Source organism: Macaca thibetana, chromosome 18 (genome assembly GCF_024542745.1).
Source record: "Macaca thibetana thibetana isolate TM-01 chromosome 18, ASM2454274v1, whole genome shotgun sequence".
NCBI classification, from domain to species: domain Eukaryota; kingdom Metazoa; phylum Chordata; class Mammalia; order Primates; family Cercopithecidae; genus Macaca; species Macaca thibetana.
The window spans coordinates 33987391-34004791 of NC_065595.1; the positions used below are offsets into that span (position 1 = coordinate 33987391).

At 47.9% G+C, this 17401-nt stretch overlaps 1 protein-coding gene across 2 annotated transcripts in view; it reads left to right on the forward strand.

Annotated features, from left to right (window-relative positions):
- ST8SIA5 (ST8 alpha-N-acetyl-neuraminide alpha-2,8-sialyltransferase 5) overlaps window positions 1-17401 on the forward strand; it is a 103103-nt gene that overhangs the window by 71042 nt on the left and 14660 nt on the right. For both annotated transcript variants that reach the window (XM_050767966.1, XM_050767965.1), the window contains 4 exons: window positions 5490-5576; window positions 8755-8899; window positions 11382-11494; window positions 16554-16646. In XM_050767966.1, coding sequence (XP_050623923.1) covers window positions 5490-5576; window positions 8755-8899; window positions 11382-11494; window positions 16554-16646 — 438 coding nt within the window. The remainder of the gene's footprint in view (window positions 1-5489; window positions 5577-8754; window positions 8900-11381; window positions 11495-16553; window positions 16647-17401) is intronic.

The window sequence follows — 17401 nt, forward strand, 5'->3', positions numbered from 1 at the left end:
TGTTGTTGAGATAAGGTCTTGCTCTGTCAACCAGGCTGGAGTGCAGTGGTGTGATCATAGCTCACTGCAGCTTTGAACACCTGGCCTCAAGCAATCCTCCTGCCTCAGCCTCCTGAGTAGCTGGGACTATAGGCACATGAAGCCACACCTGGCTAATGTTTTTCAAACATTTGTTTGTAGAGATAAGATCTTGTTACATTGCTCAGGCTGGTCATATCTTTTAATTTTATCTTTTTTCACTCCTCTTTTTGCTTCCACATACTAGGAAAATCCCTTGACTTCATCTTTCAGCTCTTCTGGTGAACCCCTCCCCCACAAGAGTTCTTTCTTTGTACCTAAGTAGAATATTTTTAAGTTTTGTTTTGTTCCTCCAATAGTTGTCTTTGTGGTCATTTTATCTGATGGATTATCTTGGTCTCACTTCAGGTTGACCAGGTGACCCTTGGCTATCTATCCATATTTAACCTTGAAATGAAAACTGATAGGAGTTCTGTGTCTGAAGTTGTTCACGATGCTCCTGGCCCTTTTGTTGCTAGAACAGCCAGATCTTTTAACTGCAAATGATAACTTTTTTTTTTTTCTTTTAACAGAGGATCTCATAGTCTGATTCCATCTCTCCTCCTCCTCTGCTGGACATTAAGCATTTGGCTACCATGGTTTTTGGTGGGGTAGGGGGAGTGTAGGCTTGATGGCTCTGCTTACAGACTCACAACTGAGTCTCATTTTTAGGGCTATGCTCCCTCCCCATCCTCCACCCACCTCTTAGAATTTTCCATGTGCAGATTGGCTCTAGGTACTTTGGACTGTGTCATCCTATCCTTGTGCCACTCCCTCGTACTTCCATACACTTGTTGAAATTTCTCTTCCACTGAGATGCCCTTCCCTGTCATTCTAGTCATCTATGGGCTTGTACCTTTTTTTATTCCTCTTCTGGAATGTTAGTGGTGTCTTGGGAGAAAGGAAAGAAGTGCCTAGGGTCAACCCTTCATCTTTAAAGTAAAGATGATCTCTGCATTTGTAAAGCAATTTGTAAAATCTTTTTACACATATTCCATTTGAGCTCTCTGACAACCTTTGAGATTGGAAGGGCAGCAGCCAGCCGTTATATCCATCTTACAGAAAAAGCAGCTGAGTCTCAGAGAAATTAAATGACTTGCACGAGGTTACATTGCAAGATTGGGATGGAGCCAGGATTCAAGACTGGGTGTCCAGGCCCTGACCTTGGTCCAGGGTGTGATGAGGGCATTGGAGGCAGAGAGAGTAGGGCCCAGACACTGGTAACAGTAAAACTTGGAACCCCACCTAGAGTGTTGCCAGGGCTGTGTTTCCAGAAGGCATTTGAAGCAGTGGCCATTTAGGGGGCTGCTCTAGGGGCCTGTGGGTTGCAGAGAGTGGGGAGGGGCAGGGGGCAGTGGGTGAGCCAGGGTGTTGCTGTATGATGGCACCACTCCCTCATACCCTGTGAGCTCCTGAGAGGGGAGGTTTGGGAAAGCTGGAAGGAAGGTTTGCCTTCTGTCAGCCAGGGTGGGAGGAGGAACGCTGCCAAGCTGGTTCCTGTAACAGGGCCTTTGCACTCACTCTTCTCTCTGCCTGGAATACACTTTTCCCAGATATTTGCACAGCTCGCTCCTGTGTCATTTCAGGTCTCTGTACAAGGTTCTCCTCCTCAGGAAAGCCTTCCCTGATCACTCAATCTGAAACAGTCACTTCCCCGTCCATTTACCTTGCTTCACTTTCCTTCCCAGCGCTTGCCACTTCTTGGCAAGGCATTATTTATTTATTTTCCATTTTCCTCCCCAACTGGTATGTAAGCTCCATGGAACCAAGGGGCTGTTTTGTTCGCTACTGTATTTCTAGTTCCTGCCATATTGAGATACTCAACAAATAGTGAGACTTGATTTGAACTCAGATGTTTCAATTAATTCATTAACTTATTGGTATACTCAACAAATATTTACCATGCATCTGCTATGTGCCTTAGCACTTGAGTTACAGTGATGAGTGCAGGCTTGATCCCCTGCCCCCATGGTATTTACTGTCTAGTGGGGAAGATCAGCAGTCATGATAGTTCATGGATTTTACAAAAGTGGAAAGTATAGGGGGCTGTGAGTGAGCATAGTCAAGGCAGTTCAGTTTAACAATAATAATAACTTATACTTACTGGATGTTTCTGTGTGTCAGGTGCCGTGCCTAGTCTTTTATCACATCATCTTATTTCATTATTTTAACAAATCTGGGAGGGCAAGAGACTATTATTACACCCATTTTATAAATGAGAAAACTGAGGCTCAGAGAGGTTAAATAACCAGCCTGAGGCCTCATAGTTAGCAGGTATCGGAACTAAGACTTGGGTCTTAGCCCAAGTCCCACTAGTTCCAAAATCCATGTATTTAGTTACTATTTTCCACGACTTTTCCTGCAATCACCCCTGCCCCACCAGCCATGTATTCTTCCCGTAGGGGAGGCTTGCCTTGTTTGAAGACACCTCTGATTAAACACAGGGACTCGCCTCTGCAAAATGAACCCTTTTTTAAAAAGGGTTTTTTTTTTTTTTTTCTTTTGAGATGGAGTCTTGCTCTGTCACCCAGGCTGGAGTGCAATAGCACAATCTCGGCTCACTGCAACTTCCGCCTTCTGGGTTCAAGCGATTCTCCTGCCTCAGCCTCCTGACTAGCTGGGATTACAGGCGCGCACCGCCATGCCCGGCTAATTTTTGTATTTTTAGTGGAGACAGGGTTTCACCATGTTGGCCAGGCTAGTCTCAAACTCCTGACCTCAGGTGATCTGCCTGCCTTGGCCCCCCAAAATGCTGGGATTACAGGTGTGAGCCACTGCTCCCAGCCTAAAAAGGGTTTTTAAAGTGGGTATTTGCTTTTTTTTTTTTTTTTTTTTTTTTTAAATAATGGACCCCTGTAGGAACCTGAAGAAAGCTTCAGATTCTCCCCAAAGATATGCACATGGGTGGATAGACATGGATTTTGCCTATAACAAAATCAGAGGGTACAGGCACTTCCTTTAGCCCTTCATTGCACCCCAGGGTAAGAGCCATAGTGATAGTAGTTTCTTGGTAACACTCAGCTCCTAAAGACTGAGTGTTCCCATTTATGATCAAACCAGGACAGCTTCCTTTGAAGGGCTCCTCTCTGCACCAGCACCCAAGACTAACGAGCTTCTTAGTGGTCCACAGCCAGGTGACCCCAAACAACTACAGAATGCCTGGCCCTGAAGTGGGGACTGTGCATGATCAAGAGAGCTAAATCATGGTGCTGTCTTTAAGGAGTGTATGATCTGTCTACTTTTCACAGTTTTACTGTGGAATTACAATCTTTCGAACTACTCAATGGAAAAAGGATCCCATGATCCAATACTTTTCTTGGAAATTCACAATATATGAGAACATATTAAGGTATCTGAGATGTCTTGCAGTAAAGAAAAGCATTTAACTTTATTTAGCTCAGCTTTCCCCAACTGTATTTGACCATAGGATCCCCTTAAAAAAAAAAAAGGTGCATAATTCTTTGCCGAAGATCTAGAGTTCATCAGGAAGGGCTCGCCCAGTTGTATAATGGGTCTTGTGATCAATTACTTAAGAAGGAGTGGGTGCTGGCCTGGCTTGGGGAGCCTCCTGGATCTTTCTGGATCTCACGACTCTCACCAGGCCAGAGCCTCACTGGAATCTTCAATGGCAGGGATCCTAGAGAATTCTGGACATTTCTGTAGAATAGGAGAATTACCCGCGAAAACAACAGTGAGTTAAAGGAGGAAGGAATTGGGTAGGATGCAAGGAACAATTCCTTAACTGAAATGGGGAAGGGGTAACTAAAGATAGGGGTAGGTAACAGAGATGCTAAAGCGTATCTGTGGCAGAGAGGGCTTGGGAATGTGGACATGGCTCTGAGATTAGGCACTGCTGAAAGAGGAGAGAAACCGACGAGAAGGGTGAGCGACTATTTGAGGTTAATGTGCATGAGGATCTCATATTGGTTGCTCAGTGTTTGTGGAAATTTGTATTTTTGATTTGGCTCAGTCGTTCACTTAATAAATATTTATCGAGTATCTATATTTTGCTAAGCACTGCTCTAGAAGCTGGGGATACAGCACTGAAACAATTATATGTATGCATAATTATAAATAAGTCAATGTAAATGTGTAAGTTAAAAATGAGTTCTTTTTGCAGGTTTCGGTCAAAGGGAGAATGCTATGTGGTTTAGACATTCCCTTTCCTGAGAGTGCTTTAGAATGTCATGATGCTGAGATGTTTAAGTGCCAATCAGCATAAAGCCTGGCGGAGGGTTGTTCAGGGAGAAGGGGCAGTCTCAGGTTTCTCATCTCATCTTTTCTGTCATTTGGAAACCGTGATCTGCCCTTGAGAAGGGAGAAAGAGAAGGGCATACCCTGCTCATGAGCCCTACTGAGTGCTGAACTGTGTGGGTGTTTGATGGGTGTTCCACTGGGGTCTGACTCCCTTTATAGACAGATGTTCTCAAGAGAACTATGCAGGCCCTCGGGGGTGGGCATGTGAGGAAGAAGGTTTCAAAGTGTTTCTGGGATTTGTTTTAATCAGGTATGGTAGGACACGCGGATACGAAAATGACCATCATGAAGTAAGACGTTATACTCACAGAGCCATAGAAACAGGAGGCACGCCCTGCAGGGCAGCCCCAGGGCCAGTCAGGAGGCAGCAGTGAGGGGAAAGCGTGGGTGAGACTATTGAGGTTTTCGCGGGAAGGAATGGACAAGGCAGTGTCGGCAGGGTAGCCAGGTTTAGGATTGGCTAGTGTGAATAATTCTGGCAGGCTCTGAGGCATAGGGACTGCCTCTGGTTTTCTGATACCTGGCCCTGGGATGGTTAGGGTAGGGGGTGCGAGGAGGGGGATGGTGTCCTGTCAATGAGGAGGTGGTTGAGGGTGTGGGCTCTGATTGGTTGGTTTGCACATGAAAGGCATGCTTGCAGGACAGTTGTTTGCTGACTAGGTATTAGCAAGGCACCAGGTGCCAGAGTATCAGAAATACAGAAAATAAGAAAATACCAGCTGGGCACGGTGGCTCACACCTGTAATCCCAGCACTTTGGGAGACTGAGGCGGGATGATCTCTTGAGGTCAGGAGTTCGAAACCAGCCAGGCCAACATGGTGAAACCCCATTGCTACGAGAAAGTACAAAAATTAGATAGGCGTGGTGGCGCACCTGTAGTCCCAGCTACTTGGTAGGCTGAGGCACGAGAATCACTTGAACCCCAGAGGTGGAGGTTGCAGTGAGCTGAGAATGCATGATTGCACTCTGGCCTGAATGACAGAGTGAGACCCTGTCTCAAAAAAAAAAAAAAAAAAAAAAAAAAGAAAAGAAAAGAAAAGAAAACATGGTCAATGCCAAGGGCCAGCCCTGGAACTGGACTCGGCTGTGGGAGATCAGGAGGGAGCGTTTCTGGGAATGATCGCACTCTGTCCTACCTGCCCCGCTCATGTGCTCTTCTGTCCTCTACTCCCAAGGGTGAAGCAGTCAGAGCTGTTCGACAGGTGGAAGAGCCTCCAGATGTGCAAATGGGCGATGAACATCTCTGAGGCCAACCAGTTCAAGTATCTATGATTCGTCTGTCCTCCCTTCTCCTTGTATAGTTCTCCTCACTGCCACCTCTTCCAGTCTCCGTCGTCCTGCAAGGCCCAGCTCTCAGTGGGCATTTTCCCTAGAGCAGGCCCTGACTGGGCTGAGGAATCTGAGCAGTGTGGGGGACTGATTCAACATGCAGGCTGAGGCGGGCACCTTGCCCAGGTGCCGTCTTCCACCTTCTCTCCCTCAGTCCTTGCAGCAGCCTTGCGAGGTTGGTGGTGCCATCTCCAGTTCACAGCTGAGGTTCACTGAGGCTATTAGCAGGGAAGCATGTGCCAGTGGTCTCTGGCAGGCCTGTGTGAAGGCGCATTATGCATTCTCTATGGCCTCCTAGTCCTCACCTCCCCTGTCCTGGGGCAGCCACTCTGGCCCAGTGACTTCTCTCCTTCTCAGAGCGCTTGAGTTCTTCCAGCCTCCACGAGACATTTGAGCCCTGCTGCAGATTATTTTATAAATGCTGTCTAACCAAAATGAGCAGATTATAAACTCCCAGAGAGGTAAGAGCTGGATCTTAAAGTTCTCCTGTGGGAACTCAGCACATAACAGATGTCCAAAAATTCTTTTTGATGGATAGTAAACTTTAGGGTCTTCTCTATCTCTAAAATTCTGTGAGCTTATGGGATTATTTTAGTGCAGGTAGACTTTATTTTATGGAGTTGATGTGATCTGGCAATTTGTGTCTATGCTGGATTTCAGTACTCAGGTCCAAGTTTAAATGTACTGAGGAGCTCTAAGCATGAAGGAGTCCTGCACGAGAGATTGTGAAAAGCAAAGATGACTAAGCTTTTTCTTTATAAATCGTTTGTTCCAATTTGCTGCAGCTCCAGACGAAATCTAGAGGTAGAGTAGTAGTTTTAAGAGGCACATTTTCAGAAATATGAATGTTTAAAGTGATAACACTTCAAGATCCGGTGCCAGAGGCCTCTGAAAGACTACAAAGACCCAGCAAAGGCCTGACAGTAGTTTGCAGAGACTCACCTATCATAAAAAACAGAACATGAGCTTGAGGAAAGTGCTGGGAGAGTAGAGAATAGATCCATAATCTGTGCTGCCAATTGGCCCCTTAGAAACGCTACCGTGCACACTGCACAGAGGTGCCCCTGGGGGCGAGTGAGACCTGGCACACTGAGAGTATGGCTGATAAAACACTCAGTCTGGACCAGGTCAGTGAGAAGCAAAAGCCTGTTGTCCAGGCTTAGGACAGAATAGAAGTCTCAGCAATGGACCAGGCGTGGTGGCTCACGCCTATAATCCCAGCACTTTGGGAGGCCAAGGTGGGCGGATCACGAGGTCAGGAGTTCGAGATCAGCCTGGCCAACATGGTGAAACCCTGTCTGTACTAAAAATACAAAGAAATTAGCCAGGCGTGTTGGTGCATGCCTATAGTCCCAGCTACTTGGGAGGCTGAGGCAGGAGAATTGCTTGAACCCAGGAGGTAGAGGTTGCAGTTAGCGGAGATCACGCCAATGCACTCCAGCCTGGGCAACAGAGCGAGACTCCATCTCAAAAAAAAAAAAAAAAAAAGTCTCAGCAGTGGGACTTCACATATCTCAGGAAACATGAAGCAACAGGGAAATCATGTGGCAAGAGGAAAACAGGGATGAGTGTGGGAGCCTTTGGCAGGGACAAGACAGCACAGTGCAGGGGTGGAGCTCTGGGCATGAGGGGTGTGGAGCAGTTTCAGGTGTGAGAAAAGGCAGTGACATCAGGCTTTGCCATGCTCTAAGTGAGAAAACCTTCCAGGCTGGTGATTGCCTCCCTTTGCTCTCATTTCAAGCTCATGAAACAATGATGAGATGCTTCATTCAGGCTGGCAGGAACCTGGTGCCATGAGGGAGTGGCAGGTGGGTGTTAGAAGGCAGGCATGAGCATTCCAGTTACAGGAAAGGAATCCTGTAACTGAGGCCTTCTCCCACCCTGCTGCCTACAAATAGGCACGCTGACATTCTGGTTTGTATATCAGTCGCTCATGAGCTTGGTTAGTGTGAGTCAGTCTCCCTCAATAGGAGTGCTCTCCAGTGGGCTGACAAGACCGAGCTTCTGAACTAGCAAAGCTAAAAGGCCCAGATGCTGGTTTGTAATGCCAACCCATGGCCCTGCCTTGCCAGGCCTTTGGCCTCCTCTCTAGGAAGCCTTAAGTTACATTCTGAAACCCAGCTCTCTATAGGAAATTCTGCTCTCTGTGACTGGGAGCCAGCTGGGCTTCCCAGTGAAGTACCTGCAAGAGATGAAATAATAATAAAAAAAAATTATAGGCTGGGCATGGTGGCTCACACCTGTAATCCCAGCACTTTGGGAGGCTGAGAGGCTGAAGCAGGTGGATCACCTGAGGTTAGGAGTTCGAGACCAGCCTGGCCAACATGGAGAAACCCTGACTTTACTTAAAAAAAAAAAAAAAATTAGCTGGGCATGGTGGTGCATGCCTGTAATCCCAGCTACTTGGGAGGCTGTGGCAGGAGAATCGCTTGAACCCGGAAGGCGGAGATTGCAGTGAGCAGAGATTGCACCATTGCACTCCAACCTGGGCAACAGAGTAAGACCCTGTCTCAAAAAAAGAAAAAAAAGATTATAAAACCTTCCTGGCTTTGGCAAGCTGCAATCACAAGTTACAGAGGATTAGAGGTAGAAGAGCCAAGCCTGCATGAAGAAAGTAGGGCCCAGAGAGAGAGACACCTTCCAGTAGCCTCACAACTGGTCGGGGCAGAGCAGAAGCGAGAATCCGGGCCTCTTGACACCAGGACTGCAACCCAAGTTTCCGTGCCAGGCCTGGCTTGGAGCTCTTCGGAAAGCTCCGCCTCACCCTCTGTTAGTGGCCAGGACTTGAGCTCCATGGAGGAGTTCTGTCAGTGCAGACAGGGGCAGCTGGGTGGGGCTTCATGGAAAGAAACCTGGCCTGGGCCCTGAATGAGTGGCAGACGGCAGGGGCCTTGGGAGAGGCGTTGAAAAGGGAGGGGACAGCATGAGCAGAGGTGCAGGGTGGGTGCGAGCCTGGGAATGAGTGGGCAGGAGAGGCCTTGGCTCCATGCACGGTGGGGGTGAGCGTGGAGATGGGTGGGCAGGAGAGGCCTCGGCTCCACCCCTCTATTCTTCTTGAGGCTGTGCTCTGCCCTGCATCATGTCTTTCCCGCCTGTCTCCCTGCCTGGCAGGTCCACTCTGTCCAGGTGCTGCAACGCCCCTGCCTTTCTCTTCACCACCCAGAAGAACACTCCCCTGGGGACAAAGCTCAAGTATGAGGTGGACACCAGCGGCATCTATCACATCAACCAGGAGATTTTCCGCATGTTTCCCAAGGTGCTGCTTTGGGCAGGGGCGGTCTGGGTGAGGCGAGGGAGCCGGGCCCTGTAGCCCTCCGTGGCAATGTCCCTGGGGTTTTTCATGGTTCACTCACTGTCCTCTGGACTCAGTCGTCTTGGTCCTGGTTGACCAGTTGTCTGAGGTGCAGTAGCCCACCCTCTGGGTTTCTTTGGGGGTTCTGAGAACCATGAATGCCAACTGGCTATGATTTGAGTGACTTTTGGCGAGAAAGTGACTAGAAAATTCTGAGTTTTGCATTACTTGCAGAGGATATCCTGCAGATATGGGAGAGAATGACGACACATTTGTCCCCCACCTGAGGTAGGCACACGAGCGAAAACACATGCAGAGGTTGTGAGCACAAGAATGAACCACCCCGTGCAGATCTAGACTCTGAAAGGTTCAGCTCCCTGGATGACCATGGGCAGATATTTTGTCTTTCAAAACCTCAGTCTTCTTATTTGTAACACCGGGGTTTGAACTATGAATAGATTTGGCTGATTATAACAGAACATCTAAAATATCAGAGACTTAATCAAGATAGATATTTATTTTTTTCCTTTCACATAAAAGAGTTCTGGAGGTAGGCGGTGCAGGGCTGGCACAGTGGCTCCCTGGTCATGGAGGACCACAAAATGAGTGAGCCACAGACCTGAATGGTTTAGTTCACTGACCTTGGCCACTCAGAACCGCAGTGAGTGAGCCACAGACGTGAAATGTTCAGATCACTGATGCTGTGCACCTGCAATCACCTGGGCTGACTGTTGGTGCAGACTCACTGCACTAGTCTCAGAGAAGGGGCGCTGGAACCTACACTTTCAGCCAGTTGTGGCAATTACCCAGGTGTGGTGGCGTATGGACTCTGAAGAGGAGGAAGGTTGCATGGGTGTGTTCATAACCACATCCAGGAGAGCTCTGGGCCCGGGACAGCACTTAGTGAATGTAGTTTATAGAAATTCTGAGTGGGGGCATGTGGAGGTCTTTTTGGATGAAATCTGAAGGCCTTGGCTGCCTTGCTTCTTGGCTGAGTGTGAAACAAAGCCCAGAGTTCCCTGCATTCTGTGACTGGTACCAGAGTGTATAGGTAAGACTCATGCATTCTGGGGATGTGGGGGAGGAGCTGAAGGTGAGCAGTGTCAAATGTGTTCTCACTCACTGTGGCCCTAAGGGAGGATGGTATTGAGCCACCTTTACAAGGTGGGTCTTACAAGGCCTGGAACATGAGGCTGGTGACAGCAGGTGACTTGCATCTCACGCAGGTAATGCCAGTGGGTGTAACACAAGTTAGTATGACATACAGATCCAAGGAGAGCCGGGGTATGGACCACTGAAGCCCAGGGACAGACAGCAGTGCTCACCAGACATTCTCCAGAACGCACCAGGCAGTAACTGTTTTAGGATTTGCAGTTCATAGTCTCTCTGTCACTGCTACTCACCTCTGTCATTCTAGCACAAAGCAGCCACAGACATGAGTAAACAAATGAGAGTAGCTATGTTCCAGTAACACTTTCAATCTTATTAGATGCCGAAATTGGAATTTTACATAGTTTTCATGTATCACAAAATCGTTTCTTCTTTGGGTTGTTTCCAACCACTTAAAAATATAAAATCCATTCCTGGCTTGCAAGTTACACAAAAACAGACGGTAAGCCAGATGTGGCCCATGGGCTATATGTAGTTCGCTTGTCCCTGAATTAAAGCAATGTGACATAGAATCACATTTCCTGAACTTCCCTAAATATAAGTGTCTCTTTGTGTTTGTAAAAAATTCAGCTTCCCAGCCTCCTATCTGTGAGACTGTGATTCTGTGGTGCTGGGATGGAGCCCAGAAATTTATATTTTCAGAAAGTATCCCAGGTAGTTCTTAACTTACAGAAGTTTAGGAAACACCCATATAGAACATAATAAACTTTTGATGATTTTTCTGAACCTGACTGTTTTTTTTTTTTTTTCCTCTCTCGTACAAGTCTAATAGTGCAGTTTACTCACCCACTGGCTGTGAGATGCCCCTGTTTTCCCTGTCTTGGCTCACTGGGCCTGTCCATCCAGAGAAAATGGACCATGAATAAGGACAGTCTCCCACAGAAGTCCCCCTTAATTTTAGCTTGATTCCTGATGGTCCCAGGGCAGCGTGATTCTCCACGAGACCCCGCCTGGCTGCTGGTCCCACCTGAAGCACAGGCTACAGGCCTGGCCCATTTCGTGCAGGACTGCCAGTTGCTGTGTGCCAGGAGGAAAGCTGCCCAGCAGGCCCTGGGCATCAGGGATGGGAGTGGCCTTTGGGGCCATCTAATAGTAACAAGACTCTTGATCACTCTTCCCATCTGTAAAGTGGAAAGCCGCTTTCCTCCCACATTCCCCACAAGGCTGCCTCTTGGGGCCAGGAGCTAACAGGGGTAGGTGTGCTTGCAGAGGTGAGAGTCGCAGGTGGAGGCAGGGGGTGGCTTGGCTCTGACAGCTTTGCCTTTGCCTCCCCCAGGACATGCCCTACTACCGATCCCAGTTTAAGAAGTGTGCTGTGGTGGGCAACGGAGGCATCCTGAAGAACAGCCGCTGCGGGAGGGAGATCAACAGCGCCGACTTCGTCTTCCGGTAAAAGAAACCCTGACACTGCCCTTGCCACTACCCCGTGGCCCTCCTCCTCCATATTCTTCCCCGGTGCCCTAATGCTACCCTTTAAGCAAGCAATCCCCACTCCCCACCCCTGCAGACCCTCAGGTCTGGGATATCCCTTCTTCTCTCCAGCCCCAACCCTTTGGGGAAGTCGTTAAACTCCCAGGTCCTCAGTGTCCACATCTGCACAATGGGAGCTATGTTAAGAGCAAAGGGCATCACAGATTTGAAGGCACTGAGGACTCAGGAGCTTGCAGCTGTGTCGGGAGGTCGTCTGGGCGCCATCATCTTGGGTGGGTGCTACCCTTCCAGAAGCACTGGTGGAACCAGGGCACCCTTGTGGCAGACACCAATATTGGCTTCAACTAAGCCAGAGACTGGTCCTTGCACTTCTTCCTTACATAAAGCCCCACTCTTATCTCTTAGTGAATCTTCATGTATATCTTTAGCCTGGGTGAAGAAGGTGGGTTGAAAATAAGAGCTTAAAGCAAACAGACTTGGGTTGAGTCTGCAGTGGGGTCGCAGGAAGCATGGATCCACAATCATCGGGCCACTCATTACGTGTCAGGTTGGGGAGGGTAGAGTAGGTTTGGTGTGATTTGAGGTCCTAAAATAAAGGGACTTCTGCATATTTTGGGTTCTTGGATGTCCAACCCCAGCCTCTATCTCTAGAAGAAGGAAGACTTGGGCACCCTGCGTCACCTGCTGTCGCAGACGGAGTGTGAGAGACACACCTCTCTGTGATCTGGAGTCTGCCCACGTGCTCCCTGTGGATGTCTAGTCGAGTCCAGCTTTGAAGGTTAAGCTTCCTCCAACACCGAAATCTCTGGCCCTCACTGAATCCTTAGCGCAGCCACATTCCTGCCAGGGGAGGCAGGGAAAGCCTCCTCTTCTAAGAAGTGGGGAGAAGCTCTGGGGAAGTCCCTGGAACTTTGATCCAGGCTCCAGCATGTCTAGGCATGGACCACCCTGACCAGAGGAATGTCATCTTTGGAGGTTGCTTCCTTGTTTTGAACACAACTATGGGTGGGTAAGGAGTCTTGGGGCCCTCACATCTTGTTGTGACTCAGGAAGTCTTCGCATGTGTGTGTCCAGAGCACCATGCCACTCTTAAGGCAGGGAAAGCCTCTGCCTCACAACTTTAAGCACACCAGGTCTAGACCCAGTTAATGCCATTGGGGGACTGCCCTTTCCTGTGATCCTTGTGATATCTGGAGGAACCAGTTGAAAATTGACCTCATGGATGCATGCCCACTCTTGCTCTTAGGCCACTGCCACACTTGGGTTCCAAGCTTAGCTCAAGAATCAGGTGGAGGTCTTCCTTCCTGGCTAAAGCAAAATTGGGCCTGAACTTGAATCCTGCATATTTTGGTGTCAGGTCGGATGTGATAAAACCCCACCCTTAATGATTGTATAAACCAGACTTAGGGGACCTGCTGGGAGGGGTAGAGCCAGGTTTGGTGTCTCACTCTTGCCTAGAAAACATGGAAACACACCCCAGCAGGTGAAGTTTATCAGGCCTGATGGCTGGAATTGCACACCAGCCTCTCTTCTGAAAAGCCAATTGCCTCATCTTGCAATGAAGGAGGGAAGGCTGAATGGATGACTTAAGTGATTTTCCTGGGAGAAGTGAAAAGTTCTCATTTCAGGATCTGGAGCTGGGGAACTGACTCCCCTTTGGAAAAGCCATGGGCAGCTTTGGGACAAGCTTCCTAGCAACACCGAAATCTCATTGCCCCTCTAATTGATGGAAAGGCCTTAGAGGAGATATAATCCTGTCCATACTTCTGCCTTTGGTCAGTATGAGGAATAAATCTTTCAATGATGGTAAAATCTGGCTTTTGCAGCCAGCATCTGCAGGTTTATGGGGTTAAATGTGATTTTTATGATTGTCCTCCATAGATAAGCCAAGGTCTATGGGGTCTCCCTGAACTTTGATCCAGACTCCAGCATTGCTAGGCATATGACCTCAGGAATGTCATGTCATCCTTCTGGGCCTTGTTTTCCTCATCTGCAAAATGGGGGTAAGGATAGCAGCTCCATCAGTTTTGGGATTAAATGACATAATGATTGTATAACTCTTAGTACCTCCAGCACTGGACACACCATTAGAGCCCAGTTAATGCCAGCAACTGCCCCCCAGGTCCTGTTCCCTCTGGCTGGAATGCTGTCTCCCCAGCCCCTGCATCCTGCTTTGCCAACTGCCACTTGTCCTTCCAAGCTTAGCTCAAGAATCACCCACTCCTTCCCTGGCTAAACCCACTTGCACTCTTTTCTGGGCTCCCACAGAACCTGGTGTCCACCTCTCATGTGGCCTTTAACACCCAGCCCTATAACCAGGGACCCGCTAAGTGGTCTCACTCTTGCAGATTGGAAACACACAGAGAACTTCTGTTTACAGTAACTGATATAATTGGCACAACATAACTACTCAGAAAAATGAGTCTTCAATGAAGGAATGAAGGCGTGAATGAAAGAATGGACTTAAGTGATTTTCAGGGCTAAGAAGTGGAGCGTATAGTGGTTCTGTCCACAGGCTCTGAAGCTGGGGAGCCTGGTTTGAGTTAGAAAAAGCTGTGTTACTTTGCATAAGTTACCTAGCCACTACACCTTTATCTCCTAAAATGAAAGATGAGGATGATAATAGTACCTACCCGTTGGGGTCAGTATGAGGAATAAATGAATTAATGTTTAAAATCTTCAAACAATGCGGGACACATACTAAGTTTTATTATAATGAAAATGTTATTTTAAAATATTCCTCTCATTTTACAGATGAAAAACAATTTTTTGGGAGGGATGATATTCCTTGCTAGGGTCATGGGGGCTAGTCATAGTCAGAAATGGGATATAGTTCTGGTCTTGCATTCTTTCTGTGATATCACATCATTTCCCTAGCTTGATCATATGACAGTAAGCGTCTCCCTCAAAGGGGCTAGTCTCTTGTCCCACCACCTAAGATCTGTTAAGATCTGTGAGAGCACACAGCTGTGTTTGCTAGTTTTGGAAATGCTGTGGGCCCTTCCGTTCTCATCGTCATCATCGTCAGAGCAGTGCGGCAGCAGCAAAGCCTTGCTGGGTGCTTGTATGTGCATGCCAAGATGCCCTGAGACTCCATCCTGTTCTAGGCATGTCCACACTAGATGCTATTGTACTGGGAACGAGACCTGGGCTTGGAGTCAGGCCCGTCCTCCGCCCTGCCTTGACCCTCTGAATGCCTAGTTTCTCATTTGCAACACAGGGAGCCTAATATCTGCCACCCGAGGTTATTGATGGCTCATATAATCCTGTGAAAGTTCCTGGCATGCCACAGATGCTCAAAAAAAATGGCAATTGACTGTAGACACCCCCGACTCCCCCGCTCAATCTTTAACGATAATATAAAACCTGCCTTTCATAGTGGTCTGATAGACAGGGGTGTGGTTGGATCATAAAGTAGGTGAAAGTCATAGTCCTGTTATAGAAGGTTCTTCTGCACAGTTATTCCTTAAACCCATGGCTTTCCCTTGACGAAGGGCCACATTCTTCACATGGCCCACCGTCCCTTATAGTCTGGCCCCTTCTTCCCTCTCTGCCCTCATGCTTGTACCATTCCCACCTTGCCTGTGCTCCAGTCACCAGGCCACAGTCACTCCTGGGTGCTTCATGTTCTCATCTACCACAGGACCTTTGCACAGGACCTGTGTCTGGAATGCTCATGAGTTCCACGTTCACCCAGCTAACACCTGCTTATTTCAAAATTTATTATTCATCCATTCATTATGTAGTATTTGATATGAAGAATATTTGCACCACCTAAGTATGAAGCAAAACAATAAAATGAATATTTGTAGAACAACCACTTGATTTAAGAAGTTGAATGTTTGTATCGAGCCTTTGTATCAACTGATGTGCTCCTTCCCATTCTACCTCTGTTTCCCCCAAGAGGTGTCGCTACCCTGAATTGAGTACTTAATCATTCTCTCATTGTTAAAAATTGTTTTGTCATATGTAGATGTACCCCTGACAATGTATTGTTAAACTATGTTTGTTTGGGGCTGTATTCGTTTCCTATTGCTGCTATAAAAAAAATACTACCAAATTAGTGGTTTAAACAACACAGATTTTATTATCTTACAGTCTTGGAGGTCAGAAGTCTCACTGGACTAAAATCAAGGTGTCTGCAGAACTGCATTCCCTTCTGGGGGCTCTCAGGGAGAATTCGTTTCCTTTTTCAGCTCCTAGAAGCTCCTTGTAGTCCTTGGCTCATGGCAGAGCCCACAGTGGAGTATCTTCCAGTCTCTTTCTTTGACTCCAATTCTGTTGCCACGTATTTTCTTCTTCTCCCTGGTTGTCATATCACCTCTTATAAAGACACTTGTGATGACACTGGACTCCCCCAGATAACTCAGGGCAATGACTCCATCTCAAGATCCTAAACTTAATTGCAGCTGCAGAGTCCCTTCTGCCACATAAGGCTGCATAGTCACAGGTTCCAGGGATTAGGACGTGGACACCTTTGGGGGCTATTACTCTTCCTACTATGGGGCTTTCTACAAATGGTGGTGACTTGCTTTTGCATGCAATATGTGTTGCATTTCTAAGATGCATCTTTGAATATATCCCATGTTTATTTAGCCTTTCTCCTGCCACAGGACTTTTGCTCACTTCCTCCTTCAGACCTCAGCTCAAGCATTGCTTCTTCAGGGAAGCCTTGGCTCTCTAGAAAAGGAGATGCTCCCCTGCCACCTGTCCTCTGAAAGCCATAATCCCATCCTCCAGAGGTCCAGGGACTATCCAAGCTTGTAACTGCATTTTACATCTGGTGGTTAATCTGCCCCATGTGTCTGGAACTTCAGCAAGGCCTGTTGGCTGTCCCAGTGCCTGATAAGGAGCAGAAGAATGACTGTCTTACCCCCTGGCCACAGAGAACCTGCCTAGCTGGTTGCTGTTACATCCCTCTGCCCACATGATCACCATCCCTCCCCTCCCCTTGCACCTTCCCCAGCCTGACCTATTGAATGACTGACCACCTTGGGCTGCCTCTTCTCTTCTGCAGGTGCAACCTGCCCCCCATCTCAGAGAAGTATACCATGGACGTGGGGGTGAAGACGGATGTGGTCACTGTGAACCCCAGCATCATCACAGAGAGGTCAGTGGCCCTCCTTCTAGAGCTGCACTGTCCAAAATGTTAGCCAGTAGTCACATGCAGCTACTGGGCACTGGAAGTGTGGCTAGTCCCGAGTAGCTGGGAGATGTAGAGACGGGGTATGGTCTCGATCTCCTGACTTGTGATCCGCCCACCTCGGCCTGTGCTGGGATTAAAGCACACACACTGGGTTTCAAAGACTTAATACAAAAGCAGGATAACGTCTAATTAACTTGTTATATTAATTACATGTTGAAGTAATAGTATTTTCGAAATAGTGGGTTAAAGAAAATACAAAAACTTCACCCATTTCTATTTTTTCACATGTGCTTACTCGGACATGGTTAAATTCCATATGTGGCCTGCATTATTTCTTTTGGACAGTGCTGGTCTACACCACCTTCACCTAGAGATGGGCGGGAGAGCTTTCCAGGGTGTGACCAGGGCAGGCAGCTCCCTACCTGGCTGTGTCCAGGTGGTACTGGGGAGAAGCTCACACTGAGATCTCAGCTCCCCTCCTGGCTCCCCTCCTCTCATCTCCCACTGTCCCCTCCTCTTATATGTCCTCTGACTTGGTTGGTGTGACTATGCCCAGGGCTAGGGTTTCAACACTTCCCCTAAAACCTTCCGGATGAACTTTCCAGATGAACTGCATGCTGCAGGTGTACGAGAATGCATCGATGCTGCTGCCCACCTTCTACAACACGCGCAACACGGATGTGTCCATCCGTGTCAAGTACGTGCTGGATGACTTTGAG